Source organism: Schistocerca cancellata, chromosome 7 (assembly GCF_023864275.1).
Source record: "Schistocerca cancellata isolate TAMUIC-IGC-003103 chromosome 7, iqSchCanc2.1, whole genome shotgun sequence".
In the NCBI taxonomy this organism is placed as follows: domain Eukaryota; kingdom Metazoa; phylum Arthropoda; class Insecta; order Orthoptera; family Acrididae; genus Schistocerca; species Schistocerca cancellata.
Window position 1 is genome coordinate 176,855,276 of NC_064632.1, and position 18,139 is coordinate 176,873,414.

Sequence of the window (18,139 nt, forward strand, 5' to 3'; positions counted from 1 at the left end):
TGTGCAGGCTGTTGTTGGGATGAGTAGGTAGATGGACTCAGGAGAGAGGTTCAGGGAAGGGCCTAAGGATTTCAGCAGAAATTGGTGGTTATGTCAGATTTCTGGGGTGGGGTCACTTTGGCAGAGCTTGTAGATGGAGGTGTTGGACAGTTGGCAGAGGCCCTCTGCCAGATAGCCACTCCGGTTCATCACAACAGTGGTGGAACATTTGTTTGCCGGAAGGATTATCAGGTCAGGAGCAGTTTTTAGGTTGTGTAGGGCAGTCCTTTCTTCTGCTGAAAGATTGTTGTTCTTAGGGAGGGACCTGGGGAAGACTAGCAAGGCTAAATTGGAAGATGGGAGTTCCTAGATGGTGACCAGCAGTGGTTAGGTGGGAGTGTCACAGTTGAATTGTGGTACAAATTGGGACAAGCAGGGTTCAATGTTGGGATTGGAATGACTAGTTGGAGGGGTTGGTGGCAAAGAAGTGCTCCACTGTAGGGAGTGGGAGAAGTAGAGTAGGTTTTTCACAAGTCAAACATGGTTAAAACAGCGAGTAGGCTGAATGTGAGGCTTTTGGATAGGACTGAAACTTATGTATGGCAGAAAATTTTGGTGGAGAGGTTGACTACAGTGTTCTGACATTGTTTCAGCTCTGGATTTTGTGGTGTGTTGGTAGGGGATTTTGGAGGATCCAAACTTGATCATCCACCCGGCAGACAAATGTTCCACCACTGTTGTGGTGAAAAGGAGTGACTACTTGGTAGAGGGCCTCTGCCAGTTGTCTGACACCTCTATCTACAAGCTGTGTTGAAGTGACCCCATCCCAAAAGTCCAATATAATCTCCAGTTCCAGCTGAAATCCTTAGGCCCTTCCCAGAACCTCTCCCCTGAATCCATCTCCCTCCACACCCCAACAACAGCCCACATACACACCTTCTACATGCTCCCCAAAATCCAAAAACCTAAACAATCCTAGGCTCTCATTGTGGCTGGTTACAGTGCCCCCACTGGAAGAATCTTGGCCATTGTTGTCCAGCACCTTTCTGCAATTGAACACTACTTCTCCCAATGTTATCCAGATTCCAAACCCACCATTTCATTCCTTGTACACCTGACCACCTACATCCTAACCAATAAATGCTTCACCTTTGAAGGAAAGGTATACAGAGAAGTTTGTGGCACAACCATGAGGACCCACATGGCCCCGTCCTATGCCAGCCTCTTCATGGGGTTCCCAAAATCCCAAACTCCTAGTCTGGTTCAGGTGCATTGATGACATCTTTATAACATCTACCCAAGGCCAGAACATCTTATCCTCATTCCTCCACAACCTCAACACCTTCTCTCCCATCCATTTCACCTGGTCCCCTTCCTCCCTCATGCCATCTTCCTAGATGTTGATCTCTTTCTCTCAGATGGTTCCATCAACATTTAGGTCCACATCAGACTCACCAGCCACCAACAATACCTGTGCTTTTGACTGCTTCCAGACCAAAAAAATCCCTCCCAGACAGCCTGGCCACCTGTGGTAGATGCATCTGCAGTTATGAGAACTCCCTCGCCCGGTATGCTGAAGGCCTCACAAAGGTCTTCAAAGAAAGGTGGTAACCTCGAGACCTAATTCACAAATGGATCTCCCGTGCCATATCCTCACAAATACTTGATCCTCAAATCCATCCCAAGAACCAGCCATAAAGAAACGCCCCCTTGTCACCCAGTACCACCCTGGATTGGAATGACTGAACCATATCCTTACCAGGGCTCTGATTATTTATCATCACGCCCTGAAATTAGGGACATCCTATGCGAGGTACTTCCAACCCCACCCAAAGTGGTGTTCCACCATCCAGTCAACCTCTGCAACATCCTAGTCCATCCCTATGCAACTCCCACCCCCAATCCTGTACCACAGGGATCACACCCCTGTGGAAGACCCACATGCAAGACCTGCCCAGTCCACCACCCAGCACCAGCTACTTCAGTCCCATCACAGGCTTACGCTACCCCATCAGAAGCTTGGCCACCTGTGATAGCAGCCACATTATATACCAGCTCTGCTCTGCAACCACAGCACGGGATTTTTACCAACCAGCTGTCGACTAGACTGAATGGCCACTGCCAAACTGTTGCCAGGAACAAGGTGGACCACCAGTGGCACAACATGCAGCACAGCACCTGCTTTATAATCTGTGCCATCTGGATCACCACCACCAAGACCACTACCCTAAACCTGAGGTAACTCGCTGCTTCCCCCCCCCCCCCCCCTCAATATACTGTGTGTGTGTGTGTATGTGTGTGTGTGTATGCATACCATCCCCCCCCCCCTCCCCCCGCCCAATTTGTGTCCCCACATGAGCTAGCTTTGTGCTGTTATCTGACACTAGTCTATGAAACTGCTTGCCCGGCCACATGCCACCTGCCCCCTCTACCTGCACCCCTTGCTAACAAGTAGACATTGCCCAACTCCCCCATGAGCCACTAGACGCTTCCCCACAACCTCCTCCCCACCTCGTGCCTCTCTCCATCCCTCGTGTGTGTATGAGTTGTGTATGCATGAATGCCTGTGTGTAGGTGTCTAATTCAGAAGAAGGCCTTTTGGCCAAAAGATACTTGATTAGCAGTCTTTTTGTTGAGATTGTCTGCAGTTCAATATCTCCACTACATGGTGAGTAGCAACCTATCCTTTTCATTATATTGTTAAAATTTACATAATGCAATCTACAATAAATTTTTATACCTGTCCCATTGTTAACAAAAATAAAGAAAAACAACCACAACTATACTGAAAGAAGTGGCGCAATGCCTCCAGTTGGCCGGACTTGTGCATTTCGAGATATGCTGCCACCCAATCTACTAGCCTACCGTTGAGCCCTCACCTGTGTAGTGTTGTCACCACCACCCCACTCTATCAGAAAGCTCTGCAGCCGAGCTGCTCACTCCTGTTGATCGCTCCCAAAGTGGCCTTCCCTGCTTCCAGCAGACATTATTTTATATATTTACCAATGAACCCTTGAAATATTTTCCTTTCAAAATGGCTAAGACTAGTTGGTCTGTAGTTTCTACTGTCATCCCGTGTTACTTTCCCCTTGTATACAGGTGTTAGTACTCCTTTTCATTTTCCTTTATACAAAAGCCAAATCATGATCTTAGTTACAGCAAAATGCTCTGACCCATGACGTTTAGGATTTCTGAGTATAGTGTACTGTTCACCCATTCTGGCTTCCTGAAACCTATTGCAGTTATTGTTTTCTATGCCTCCCTTGATATTATTTTGTCTCTGCATGAATATGGATGTTTAAAATTATCCTTTGTGTATAAATTTCTAAATTTATTTCCTCTTTATAATTTTCCCAGTGTTTGCTGTGACAGGTTTGATTATTCATTGACATATACACAAATTAATTTCATGAAGCTCATACTGATGTTATGCCGCCCCGCCCCCCCCACTCTCTCTCTCTCTCTGTGTGTGTGGGGGGGGGGGCAGGGGCAGGGGGGGGCAGGGGCAGGGGGGGGGGCAGTGAGAGGGGTGGGTGTCCTCAGATGTCTTGATGGAAACTTCCTCTATATAACTATTGAAATAACAGCTTCCAAGGTTCAGAAATATTTGATACATTGCACCATTGTGATACAATTTTCTAAATAATATCTCTTATGTGTGCAGGTCTCGGTGTAGTGAGTGGAACATCAGTACATGGGGCTGCTTTGTTGTCCTGGGGCCATCCAGATGGCATTGTGCGTGCTAAGGTTAAAAAGGAGCAGCCACCTTGGCCAGTCATCAGCACATCAGCAATTGATCCAGTTAGTGACCTGTATAGTTGTTCTACAGATTTATGTTATTTCCACAAATTTAATTGTAATATGTAAATTTTTAATATCACTGTTTTTATTGTTGACAGTTTCTAGTATTCATTAGACTAACTCATGCTAATTTAAAAACTTCTGATTGTGAAGAGAAAAGGCAGTGGAAGAGGAAGAGGAGAGAGGATGAAAGGAAACTTCTAAAGTAGACAGTGCAGAAGTCTTATACCTGCCACTTGCTGCAGTAGAAGTTCATAAAATCCCTTGTAGAAGTGTAAATAGGAACTACAAAATGAAGCATAAACACTCCTCTTAAAGAACACAAGAGTAATTGTTGTCTGAAAAACTTGGGTGAATCAATCAGTGCAAAAAGCCATTCAACAACCAGGATCACATAAAATATTTCTGTATTCGAGGCTATGCCGTCATCATCAGGTCTTAAAATCTTTCGTTGTAAAATATGTTCATTTTATGCTGAACCTCTTGCACAAGATGACAAATAGATAAAAATCAACTTATATAAAAGGTTTGTCATTGCTAGCAATATAGCGGAGATGCTGAGTTGCGACAGGCACAATAAAAAGATTCACACAATCATAGCTTTTGGCCATTAAGGCCTTTGTCAGCAATAGACACACATACACTCACGCGCACACACACACTCACGCAAACGCAACTTGCACACACACATCTGCAGTCTCAGACAGCTGAAACTGCACTGCTAGGAGCAGCACCAGTGCATGATGGGTGTAACGACTGGGTGGAGGTAAGGAGGAGGCTGGGGCAGGGACGGGGTGAGAGTGGCGGACAGTGAAGTGTTGCAGTTTAGACGGAGGGCAGGAGAGAAGGTGCGGAGGGGGAAGGGGTAAGTAGCAGAAAGGAGAGAAATACAAAGAATTAAAAGACTGGGTGTGGCGGTGAAATGATGGCTGTGTAGTGCTGGGATGGGAACAGGCAGGGGGCTGGATGGGTGAGGACAGTGACTAATGAAGTTTGAGGCCAGGAGGGTTACAGGCACATAGGATGTATTGCAGGGAAAGTTCCCACCTGCCCAATTCAGAAAAGCTGGTGTTGGTGGGAAGGATCCATATGACACAGGCTGTGAAGCAGTCATTGAGATGAGGGGTATCATGTTTGGCAGCGTGTTCAGCAACAGGGTAGTCCACTTGTTTTTTGGCCACAGTTTTTTCGGTGGCAGTTCATGCAGACAGACAGCTTGTTGTTTATCAGGCCTACAGAGAATGCAGCACAGTGGTTGCAGCTTATCTTGTAAATCACATGACTGGTTTAACAGGTAGCCCTGCCTTTGATAGGATAGGTGATATTGGTGACCGGACTGGAGTAGGTGGTGGTAGGAGGATGTATGGGATAGGTCTTGCACCTAGGTCTATTACAGGGGTATGAGCCATGAGGTAAGGGATTGGGAGCAGGGCTTGTGTAAGGATGGACCAGTATATTGTGTAGGTTTGGTGGACGGTGGAATACCACGGTAGGAGGGGTGGGAAGGATAGTAGGTAGGACATTTCTCATTTCAGGGCACAACAAGAGGTAATCGAAACCCTGGCAGAGAATGTAATTCAGTTGCTCCAGTTTCGGATGGTACTGAATTATGAGGGGAATGTTCCTCTGTGGCCGGACTGTGGGACTTTGGGAGGTGGTTGGAGACTGGAAAGATAAGGCACGGGAGATTTGTTTTTGTAGAAGGATGGGAGGATAATTACGGTCAGTGAAGGCTTCAGTGAGACCCTCGGTATATTTAGATAAGGACTGCTTGTCACTGCAGATGCGACGACCATGGGTGACTAGGCTGTACGGAAGGGACTTCTTGGTATGAAATGGGTGGCAGCTGTCGAAGTGGAGGTATTGCTGGTAGTTAGTAGGTTTGATATGGATGGAGATACTGATGTAGCCATCTCTGACGTGGAGGTCAACATCTAGGAAGGTGGCTTGTTGGGTTGAGTAGGACCAGGTGAAGCAAGTGGGGGAGAAGTTGTTGAGGCTCTGGAGGAATGTGAATAAGGTGTCCTCATCTTCAATCCAGATAGCAAAGATGTCATCAGTGAATCTGAACCAAGTGAGGGGTTTAGGATTCTGGGTTTTTAGGAAGGATTCCTCTAGATGGCCCATGAATAGGTTAGCATAGGATGGTGCCATGTGGGTGCCCATAGCCATACTGCGGATTTGTTTGTAGGTAATCCCTTCAAAGGAGAAGTAATTGTGGGTGAGGATATAGTTGGTCATGGAGACTAGGAAGGAGGTTGTTGGTTTGAAATCCATAGGGTGTCTGGAAAGGTAGTGTTCGATAGCATTAAGGCCATGGGCTTTAGGAATGTTAGTGTGCAGGGAGGTGGTATCAATAGTGATGAGCAGGGCACCATGTGGTAAAGGGAAAGGAACTGTGGAGAGTCAGTCAAGGAAATGGTTGGTATCTTTTATGTAGGAGAATAGGTTCCAGGTAATAGATATAAGGTGTTGATCTACAAGAGCAGAGATTCTCTCAGTGGGGGCACAGTAACCGACTACAATGGGGTTTCCTGGGTGGTTGGGTTTATGGACTTTAGGAAGCATGTAGATGGTAGGAGTGCGGGGAGTGGTAGGGGTAAGTAGGGAGATGGACTCTTGGGAGAGGTTTTGGGATGGGCCTAAGGATTTGAGTAGTGACTGGAGATCCTGCTGGATTGCTGGAATGGGATCACTGTGGCATGGTGTGTAGGTGGAAGTATCTGACAGCTGACAGAGTCCTTCTGCCATGTAATCCTTGCAGTTCAAAACAACTGTGGTGGAGCCATTGTCTGCAGGTAGGACATTGTCTGCAGGTAGGATTATAAGATTGGGATCAGTTTTTAGATGGTGGACTGCACTTCCTTCTGCAGATGTAAGGTTAGTATGCATGTTGAGGGATTTGGAGAATGGTGGTGAGGCTAGGTCCGAGGATAAGAAATACTGGAAAGTTGACAGGGAGCGGTTTGGAGGTAGTAGGGGTGGATTACGGTTGGATGGAGGAGTGACCTGAGTTAGGCAAGGTTCATTCCATCCTGGATTTTCCGTTGTTTGTCATTGCTAAAATATTTAAAACCAGATGCTTTTTACATCATACAAACACAGTACACAATAGCACATATTTTGAACATCTTTATGGCTTTAAATACTTCAGCAATGACAAACCTTTTACAAATGCTGATTTTTGTCCAGTTGACCTCTTGTGCGAGAGGTTCGGCATAAAATGAACATATTTTAAAACAAAAGATTTTAAGACCTGAAGATGACAGCATAGCCTGTTGAAACTGGGTGTCTCAAATAAAGAAATATTTTATGTGATCTTGGCTGTTGGATGGATTTTCATAATTAAAACAGATCACACATTGGTATTCTCAAAATGAGGAAATTCAGTCACACAGTGCAACTGGGAAGTCACCAAATTTGTTTCTTCAATACTATGGTTTTATCAAGATCCAATCATTACTATGCTTGGATATACAGCAAGGCATAATAAATTCAAAGTCACAAAAACAACTTTAACAGAAAAGCATGAGGACTGAAATTAGGCAAGTTGTGAGCCTTAATGGTAAATGAAGTAAACAGCAACAACTCTCCTACAGTACAAGCTACGTAACATGTTGGCACAACTCTGTTATCTTGGGCAGCTGTCTGACAACACTGTTGAATGAGTGAATAAGTATGGACAATTTGGCTTTCTGAGCTTGTTTGGATCAGAAACCACTATCTGAATTTTTATAGCCTCTGGTGATGTCTCGAGCACTGGGAACTAAGTGTAAGCTGCAGAAATATGGTATGAACCACAGTCTAATCTCAATGTAACAAAAATCACAAGAACACAAAAAGTAGAATTGTTTTATTATGTTGATAATTTTCAAGTTATGTCCATCTATGTGCAACTGAATAAAACTACACTTTCCAGTCACATTAATGTGACCATTTGCCAAAAGCATGAACAGTCACCTTTAGCAATGTGGATCTCTGGGAGACATGAAGGAAGAGAGTCAGTGAGGTTCTGGAAGGTACCAACTCCAGTGCTGAAGCCAGCTGTGCTAGGTTTCTCAGTTGAAGTTCCATGGCATGAACAGCTCGACTGGGGTGGTCCCACAGATTCTTGATTGTATTTAAATCCAGGGAGTTTGGTGGCTAGTGTATTACAGCAAATGCCTCCTGGTGCTCTTCAAACTATGCACATATACTGCGAGCTGTGTGACACATTTTAGCGTCCTGCTGGTAGATGCCATTGTGCTGGGGGGAAACAAACTGCATGTAGGGATGGACATGGTCCACAATGATAGATGCATTCTTGTACTGATCTATTGTGTCTTCCAAAATGAATATCGCACAAGGACTGCAACGTAACCTTCCTCAGACCGTAATGCTCCCTCGGCTAGTGCATAATTGTTGCAGGGTGTTTGCTTTCAGATGTTTCATGCCATACATGCTAAGAACAATCTGTCTGATTGAGCATATAGCCTGATTCATCTGAAAAGCCCACCTACCACTACTCAGCAGACATACCCCATTGTGGTTTTGGCGTGCAAAGTCCAGCCTTCACTGCTGATGAACATCAGTCAGCAGGGGTCCATGAACCAGGCACCTACTGCAGTGGCTCATACACAACAACATTCTCTAAACTGTGAGTGAGGCGACACTGTTAGTAGCTCCTTGGTTCATCTGGTCAGTCAGTTGCTCAATAGCTGCACATCTATTTATCAGTATTCATTTCCACAGCCGTCGTTCGTTCATATCATTTGCAGTCCATGGTGCACCGCAGTTGCCTCAGCGCCAGCTTTGGATAGCACCATTTCAGCATGTGCTTTATATGTTAACTAAGGTAACATGCGAACAGTACATAAACATAACTGTTTCAGAAATGCTTCTGACCTTGGTCCAAGAGCCAGTTATCATGCTCTTTCAGATGTCAGATAAATCGCTTTGATTCCACGTGAGGACAATGATTGGTTATTGAATTTTGACAGCAAACACAGGTGATGATCACACTAATGTGACTGAATCAAGTAATTTTGTCATGCTAAAGACATTTCACCTTTTTTTTTTTTGGGTGGTATAACCATTGATATGAAAAATATTCTTATTTATGTGCATACCATGTTGCTTTACACATTACAGATTAGAAACAGTTTGGGCACTTTTTGATTTTATATAACATAATAATGGTGCAAATTTGTATTTTGAAGTTTGTACATACTGCTTTACACATGCACTCAGTTTGCTTTTTGTAAAGCTGTTGTTGTTGTCATCATCTTCAGTCTGAAGACTGGTTAGATGCAGCTATCCATGGAAGGCTCTTCATCTCCTAATAACTACTGCAATCCACATCCATTTGAATTCACTTAGTGTATTCGTCTCTTGGTCTCTCTCTACAATCGCCTCTCCCTCCCCACAAATACACATACCTCCTCCTGGTGCCAAACTGACAGTTCCTAGAGGAGAGGATGTGTTCTGTCAACTGATCCATTCTTAGTCAAATGGTGCCATAAATTTCTTGTCTCCAAATTCGATTCTGTACCTTCTGTATTCCTCTGTACTATCACATTTCAAAAGCTTTTATTTCCTTTTTGTTTGAATTGCTTGTTGTATCTGTATTAAATGGTAACAAATTCCTTGTTTTTAGAAATACTGTTTTGCTAGTCTGAATTTGACATTGTCTGTGCTTCAGCCATGATCAGTTATTTTGCTGGCAAAGTAGCTAAATTCATCTACTGGTTGTAGTGTCTCTTTTACTGTTCTAATTCCGTCAGCATTTCCTGATTTAATTCGACTGCGTTCCATTAGCTATGTTTTACTTTTGTTGATGTTCATCATATAAAGACTCTATCAAATGCATTCACCTGTTTGTCTGCTCTTCCAAGTCCTTTGCTGTTTTTAATAGAATTACAGTTTCATCTGTGAACCTCAAATGTTTTATTCCTTCTCTGTGAACTTTAACTCATTCGCTAAATTGTTCTTTGATTTTCTTTAGTGCTTGCTCTTTGTAAATTTTGAAAGACATTGAGGATTATGTCTGCATTTTGCAACCATGACTTGTTAAACTGATGGTTAACTAAAATGCACACCTTTAAGCACCTCCCTTTTTTGGTGTTGGAGTTATTTCTTTTTTCCTTCTTAGTGGGTACCACAACAAGAAGTTTTTAAGGAAGGTGGCATATTTCCATTTCTGCTGTATGTGTTTATTTTACTCATACCCAAATAGTTTGTGCCATTTAGGCCATTTCAAGTGCTTTTCTGTATAAGAGAGAGCACACTATGTTACCCCCACAAATATAAATACAATGATATGAATGCAACTTACTAGAAATATAGTTGCCTACAGTAGAAGAATTGTCTTCACAGTAAATGAAATTAAAAATTTAGTCTCCTCTCCGTGTATCTTAAATATGTTTATTTTTATTTATTTTGTTTTCCATATCACTTTTTATTTCTTACTATTTATTAACTGTCCTCAAATACATAGATAAATATACAGTCAAGAGTTTTTTGAAATTGTTAGTCCACGCTTACCTTTATTCTTTGGTCAATATAATGTCTTTAAATTTCATTTCTTATTAAAATGTGAAGCTATCAAGATGATAATGCAGCATATGTATGAACCAAAATGAATAGAACACCTAAATTTAAAGAAGCTGCGACTGTAATGCATATGGAACATTTTTGTACTGCACATAACTATCCTTTTTATAAGTTACATTCTTATCATGACATTTTTATTTGTAGTGTGCTCATACATCTTGCACACCAAGTGGAAAATTTTTGTTATGGCTAGCTGTCCCAATAATGCTGAGAGCATGTTGTCTACTCCAAGGGCTATGTTTCCACTGAGGCATCTCAGCACGATGTCAAATTATTCTCACAGTATCATATCTCCTGTTTCATCTTCATCTACTTCCTCTTCTCTTGCTATAAAATTGTCCTCAAGTTTGCTACCCTTATGTAGACCCTTTACATATTTCTTCCACCTTATAGCTTCCCTTTCTTTAGTCAGTATTGGCTTGCCATTGAGCTAATTGAGCTGTTTGGTATTCACTTTTCTCCTTTCCCATAACCATGCCTTTCATTTGTCCTATGCCCATTCTCACTTGGCTGTTTTGCATTTTCTGTCAGTCCTATTTATTAGACATCTGTATTCCCTTTTGTGCACTTCATGTGCTGCATTTTCATATCTTCTCCTTTCATCCATTAAATACAGGGTCTCCTCTGATACCCAAGGATTTCTGCTTGGCCTTGTCTTCTTACTTATATGATCCTCTGCTGCCTTCACTGCTTCCTCTCTAAAAGCTACATTTTTTTCTCCCTGTTGTATTTCTTTCCCCTGTTTCTGTCCATCATTGCCTAATGCTCCCTCGGAAACTTTCGTCAAGCTCTGGTTCTTTAAGTTTATCCAGGACTCATCTCTCTCTATTCCTACCTTTTAGGAATTTCTTCAGTTTTAATCTGCAGTTTGTAACCAATAAATCATGGTCAGAGTCCACATCTGCAGCTACGAACCCACATTTCTGTTTTCTTATTTATTATTAAACCTACTCCTGCATTACCTCTATTTGATATTGTTTTTATAGCCCTGTATTCACCTGACCAGGAGTCCAGTTTCTCCTGGCGTTGACTTCATTAATTCCCACTATATCTAACTTCAACGTACCCATTTCCCTTTTTAAATTCTCTAACCCACCTATCTGATTAACGGATCTAACATTCCACACCCCAAACCATAGAATGCCAGTTTTGTTTTTCTTGATGACAAGATCCTCCTGAATAGTCCACATCTGGAGATCTGAATTGGAGATTTCCTACCTCTGGAGTATTGTACCCAGGAAGTTTTCATCATCATTAAGCTATACAGTAGAGCTCCATGCCCTCAATAAAAAAAATAATGGCTCTTGTTTCCCCTTGCTTTCAGCAGCTTGCAGTAGCAGCAAAGCGAGCCCTTGTTGGCTAATTTTTTAAGGTCAGATCAGTTAATAATCCAGACTGTTGCCTTTGCAAGTACTGAAAAGGCTGCTGTCGTCTTCAGGAACCACAGGTTGGTGTGGCCCCTCCACAGGTACTCCTATATTGTGGATGCACATATGGTATGGCTGTCTGTATTGTTGAGATATGCAATCCAGCCTAAATCATCCACAAAACCTTGGCTAGAATAGTTTTAGTAGCTCATTTATGAGCTCATTCACCTCTGGGTTCCACAGTAGTGGGGGCAATACCCCACCTTGTGGATACTCTCTGGTGATATTGATCACCATTTTCACTTTCACCATGATGGTCTTTGCCTTTCATCTCTCAGCGTGGCTTTTATCACCAAGGTGTAGTGGTCTTGATGCCATGTACTTATGCAGTTCTAACCATGGGTTTGAGGGCTGTGTTGGCATTGGCAGTGGCTCTTGCAGATGAACTTGCTCTAAATAGTCTCCATAGGAATCTGATTAATCCCTCTCCTGCTTGTTGCACTAGAGCTGGAAAGATACCATCTGGACCTGGTGACTTGTATGATTAAAACATTCTCACCACCCACTGGATTTTCTTGAAATCCACACACTCCTTGGCAGATTCAAAGTTCTCACAGGTGCTAAATCTTGGTTTGAATCATCTGCATTGAGGGGAGTGAGCACATTCAGTCTCACATTCGCTGTCCTTGAATATTCAACAGTCTCCCTTTTTAGTGTGCCTCCTGGATTTATCTGTATCCTAGTGCACATTTTATGAAGTCTGACTTTGGCAGCTGTACCTTCCCATCTCTTCTTACCACTTTTTTGTGCCTTGAACATCTTATCGATGAGAGAGTAGACTCCAGAATCTGGAAGCGTTCTGCAACATATTTTTTAGTCTCCTTTCCACACTTGACCATATGTAGAATTTAAAAACACATTCACTGTTCACAAGCAGACAGAGACAGAGAGTTCTGTAGTTTGTTGCATGTGGCATACTGTGTGCAGTCTGCTGACCAACCCCCTCATTTTCCCCACCCTTTTGTCTTGCACCATAGAAGTGACACGTGAGTAGCAAGCAAGCGATTGGGCCATTATTGTGAAATTACAGTACAGTACATTAGTGAGGAAAAAATATGTGAAATGCATGACAGAAAATACTGTAGTGCACAGCACTGTATGCGTACGTACTTATTGGGTTCAGACGAGGAAGAAGATATGGAATGTGTAACGTCGGGACAAAATTTTAGTTTATAGTACAAATTATATGAAATTCAGCTTGTGTGGTAGATTTTTCACTGTAATTCAGCAGGTACCAAACATGTAGTGTGGGTTAATTGGGTTTTCAGTTCACCCAATTTTGAAATAATGATGGTCTACTGTATTTAGTACAGGTCCTACATTCTTGAGCAATATTCTAGGACTGGTTCTAAGAGTGTTTTGTAAGCAATCTCCTTTGTAGACTCACTGCTTTTTTTGTAGTATTCTGGACCAAAGTCTGCCACCTGCTATACCTATGTCTAAGCCTATGTGATCACTCCATTTCATATCTACACTAATTATTAAACCAAGGTATTTGTGATTCATTGATATTGTGCTCATAGAACAGAACATTTTTGTGTTATGTAAAGTACACAATTTCTTATTTCTGATCATTTAAAACAAGTTATCAATCTTTCCACCACTTAGAAACCTTAACAAGATCCGACTGAAAAATTGAGCAGTTGTTTTCAGACCCTACTGCACTGTATTGCATTGTCTCCAAAAAGTCCTAGGTTACTGTTAATATTACCCGCCAGATCATCCATACATATTATAAATTTAAGTCCCCTGCCTCATTTTACTGCTGCTGTGTTGTGGCTGATCTCAGAAACTACTGTAGGGATTATGATACAGTTTTCACTAATACATAGACTGATTCAGAGGAAGGTTTGTGTATATAATTAATGTTCATAGTAATGATGTGTGTGTGTGTGTAATATATGTATGTTTGAAGTTTAATTGATGTCTGGAGTGGCATCTGATGGCTATGATGATGAGAGCTAAGAACTGGTCAGCAAGAAGTGAGGCAGTATCTGGGACGAAAAACAGTGGACTGCTGCAACATCAGAGAGTAGTGGAGCACGACCGGAATCTATATAGACAGGGTGGTGATAATTAAACTTTCACTACTTTAGCCTGAAAGCTGTTTACTTTGGCAGCTGTACCTTCCCATCTCTTCTTACCACTTTTTTGTGCCTTGAATGTCTTATCAATGAGAGAGTAGACTCCAGAATCTGGAAGTGTTCTGCAACATATTTTTAGGCTCCTTTCCACACTTGACCATATGTAGAATTTAAAAACACATTCACTGTTCACAAGCAGACAGAGACAGGTATGATGTTCAGACTGTGTCCTGCAGGATTTGCATTCGTAGTTGTTTTAGCATCATGACTTGTCATTAGTCACCGGTATTGGTACGACAATGTAGGGTTGAAGTACAAGCATCAGTGCGCATTACAATTGTAGACAGTTGACGTGGGTCTGGACAAGATGAGCAGTGCATTACTTGCAGAGCTGGTTTAGAAACAACAGCAATAGCGCTGCTGCTCTTCACAAGTATTAAAGCATTAAAGGAATATGGAAAGGTCTTATTTCCACACCAGGGTTGAAGAACATGATTCAGAAGTTCATATTGACTAGTGATTTGGGTATTGCTTGTGGGAGAGGCCAATGGCCAATTGCACCACAAAGTGTTGAAGAAGTTACCGTTGTCATGGCTCGAAATGCTGGATGCAATGAGCGATCTTCAAGCAGTGCATGAGCTGTGTCATGACAACTGAACGCGACACGATCCAACGTTCAAAAAATGCTGCGAACAATTGTGAAATGGTATCTGTAGTGCACTTCCAGGCTGTCGTGGATGCAAATGGTCATCACATTTAGCAACCTTTTTGTAACTTTAAACATAAATACGGTATGCAATTAACTAATGTAACCCTCTCATGTGGAAATTAAAATGTGTTTCTTTCATTGATTTATTCATTATTTCTCTCCAACACGTCTGTACAAATGTTTACACATAGTGACACTGCCCTATGATCACTCATTTTTCATTGTGGCTCCTCTCAAGTAGCGAAAGTTTAATTATAGCCACTGTGCATTATAAATTAAAGCCTCCTGACATGATTTTCTGTCTGTGTGTGAAGACTTATCTCAAGGATAGGCTGATTCATGGGAAATGTTTGTGTATATCACTACATATTATAAAGAAGCCATTAGGTTGTGGATACTTTGTGCAACAAGTGCAAAGCTGTGGTGGATCACTGGTTGATATACAACATGAACAGCAAAGGTTTCGACACTTTTCCTGTGGCATGCGTGAAGTTACTTCATCTGTTGATGTGACTCCATCCATTGATGTGACTCCATCCATTATAATATGCAGTGTCCAACTTATCAAGGAATCCTCAACTCAGTCACAAATTTTGCCTGATACTCCATAGGACTGTACTTTCAATAATAAGCTTTGGTATGGTACGAAGTGGAGTGCATTTTGGAAGTCAAGAAAAATTGCATCTACCTGTCTGCCTTGATCCAGCACTAGTTGGATTTCACATGATTGATGTTTCAGAGTACATCCTGGTTGACTTGGAGAAGGTCATTCTGTTCAAAGTACCCCATTAAGTTTGAGCTCAGAACATGTTCTAAAATTCTACAACATATTGATGTAGAAGATATTGAACACAGGTTTTGTGGCTCACTTCTATTACTCTTCTTGTATATGGCTGTGACGTGCCTTTTCAGCCTATTGGACACAGTTTTTGTCCAAGGAATTTATGATACAGTGTGGTTAAAATTAAAAGGGAAGCATGCTCAACTGCAAACTCATATAGAACACAGGGATTCCATCAGTCCCCGAAGCATCTTTCAGTTTTAGAAGTTTCACACCTACATACACTGTCTGATCAAAGGTATCCAGACACTTATAAGTAGACATTAATATGTGTAGTGTCCACCATTTGCATTTATCACAACTTGAACTCTGCTGGGGACACTTACAATAAGGTGTCTTAATGTTTGTGGAGGAATAGTTGAAACCATAGAGGGTAGTGAAGCTGGACACTGGGATCTGGAGGCAAGTCAACATCCCAACTCGTCCCTAAGGTGTTTAATCATTTCATTCGGGTTGGGGCTCTGGACAGACCAGTCTATTTCATTGGTTCACAGTGGCTACTTTATGACAGGGTGCGCATTGTTGTGCTGAAACAAACAATAATTGTCTCCGAACTGTTCCTCTACTATAAGCAGTACACAGTGCTGTAAAAAAGTGTTCGTATCCTTTTGTGTGTAACATTTTCCAAGCACAATAAAGGGACCTCACACTAACTACAAAAAAACATCCCCATACTGCAACATTACCTTTAAACTTTTGGCACTACACATGATGGGAGGTACCATTCTCCAGACATATTCCTAACACCAACTTTTCCATTGGTTTGTACATTGTTCTCCTGTTATACATATACAGTTTCTAGATTTCTTGTAGGTCTGAACTTCTATATCTGAAATTAGGTTATTTTCTGACCATACCAGTGCAGTTACAATGGACTTCTTCGCCTATGGAGGCCAGATTATGCTGTAATCAAAGTACTTCAATGTAAATTGAATTTTTATAAAGGAATATGAATCATTTCTTCTGTAACAGAAATGTATGTTACTCATAAAGATACAACAACTTCCAAACTTTGAAAAAAAGGTAAAAATCTCATGATTATATGTCTCGAGTTCTTTATTCTTCTTCGTTTTGCCCTGTCATCATGCTGTACTGTTACATTGTGTACATTTATTCGGTGGCATGCTGCATTACTTGGTACTGGGATGGCAATGCATGGAACATATGCAAAGCCCACACAGGTACCTCATCTCATGGTGATACTGCTACCACTGAGCCATCTGGAAGATACACAGAGGCTGTCTGTACACTCATTACATGCATTAACTGATAACAAACTTCCCAACAGTTCCATATTTTTAATTACTAAATTGTTATATCACTTAATGATCGTGAGTATCATTTGTTGGTAAGGTGGAGGTAGGACTACACATCATTCTACTAGAGTGATATGTTGCACCTCATATTCCCCCACTGAGATGAATAATGTTACAATAATTACATAAACTTAAGTAATTAGCCATACAGTATGACATGCAACATAATCCATTCACAATTATTTCTACACAGTGCAGTCACATTAATTTGACTACCACTTACTTTCGATGTCAGTGTGTCGAAACCACTCACTGTCTGCAGATGGCAGCACTAGCAGTGCAAGGTATATAAAATGTGTCAGGGGGACACACAAAACAGTGCAGCCATTGTTGTAATGTGGACACAGAACGATTTATCTGACATCAAAAAGGGGACGATCATTAGCTTTTCGGTCAAGGGTGGAAGCATTTCCGAAATGGCGAAGTTATTAAACTGTATGACATGATGGCTAAAGTATACTGTGCATAGTAGGATGGTGCTATCCAAAACCATTACTGAGGCACCTGTGGTACACATGTTAAACAGTGGATGTGGAGATGTGTATGGGTGAATAGACAGGCAACTGTTTAGCACCTGACTCACCACCCAGGTGAACCAAGGGGCTACCAACAGTGTCCCCTCAATGACCATTCAGTGATGGTTGCTGCGTATGTGCTGCAGCAGCAGGCACCTGGTTGAAGCACCCAGGCTGACTAATATTTGTTAGCAACAAAGTCTGGAATTTGGTTTGTAAGCCAATACTGCAACTGAAAGTCCACTGAATGGTAATAAGTGACTTTTCCAGATGACATGGTTGTTGGCATGCAAATACCGTGCAACTTTTGTCAGAAAGATTTAGGGCAGAGAGGAAGCGTTATAATCTGGGGAATGTTTTTGTGGTGTTCCCTGATTGGTCTCATCATTCTGGAAGGCACAATGAAGCAACACAAGTATGCATCTATCCTCAGCATGATGCTATCTACCAGGAGGACAATGCAACATGTCACACAGCTCGCAGTGTAAATGCATGGTTTGGAGAGCACTGTAGTTTCCCGGCCACCAAACTTGTCGGATTTAAACCCAATCGAGAATCAGTGAGACCAACTCAATCAGGCTGTTCGTGTCGTGGATCTTCTTCAGCTGAGAAACCTGGCACAGCTGACCATGGCACCGGAGTCGCCATGGCTCCACATCCCAGTCAGTGCCTTCCAGAACCTCACTGACTCATTCTGCATGTCACAGCGGTCCGCACTGCAAAAGGTAGTTATTCAGGCTTTTGACAGGTGGTCACAATAATGTGACTCGATTGGGTAACATCAAGCATAACATGTGTGCCTAACTCTAAGGCAAAATGTGAAGTGGATTTTGTGTGCTAGAAATGTTATGCCTGGTATTTGCTGGAATTCAAAAT

General features: G+C 42.1%; 1 protein-coding gene across 1 annotated transcript in view; it reads left to right on the plus strand.

Moving 5' to 3' along the window:
• Positions 1-18,139, plus strand: part of LOC126092690 (lysosomal-trafficking regulator) — a 393,980-nt gene that overhangs the window by 364,017 nt on the left and 11,824 nt on the right. The window contains exon 35 of the mRNA XM_049908413.1: positions 3,644-3,780. Coding sequence (XP_049764370.1) covers positions 3,644-3,780 — 137 coding nt within the window. The remainder of the gene's footprint in view (positions 1-3,643; positions 3,781-18,139) is intronic.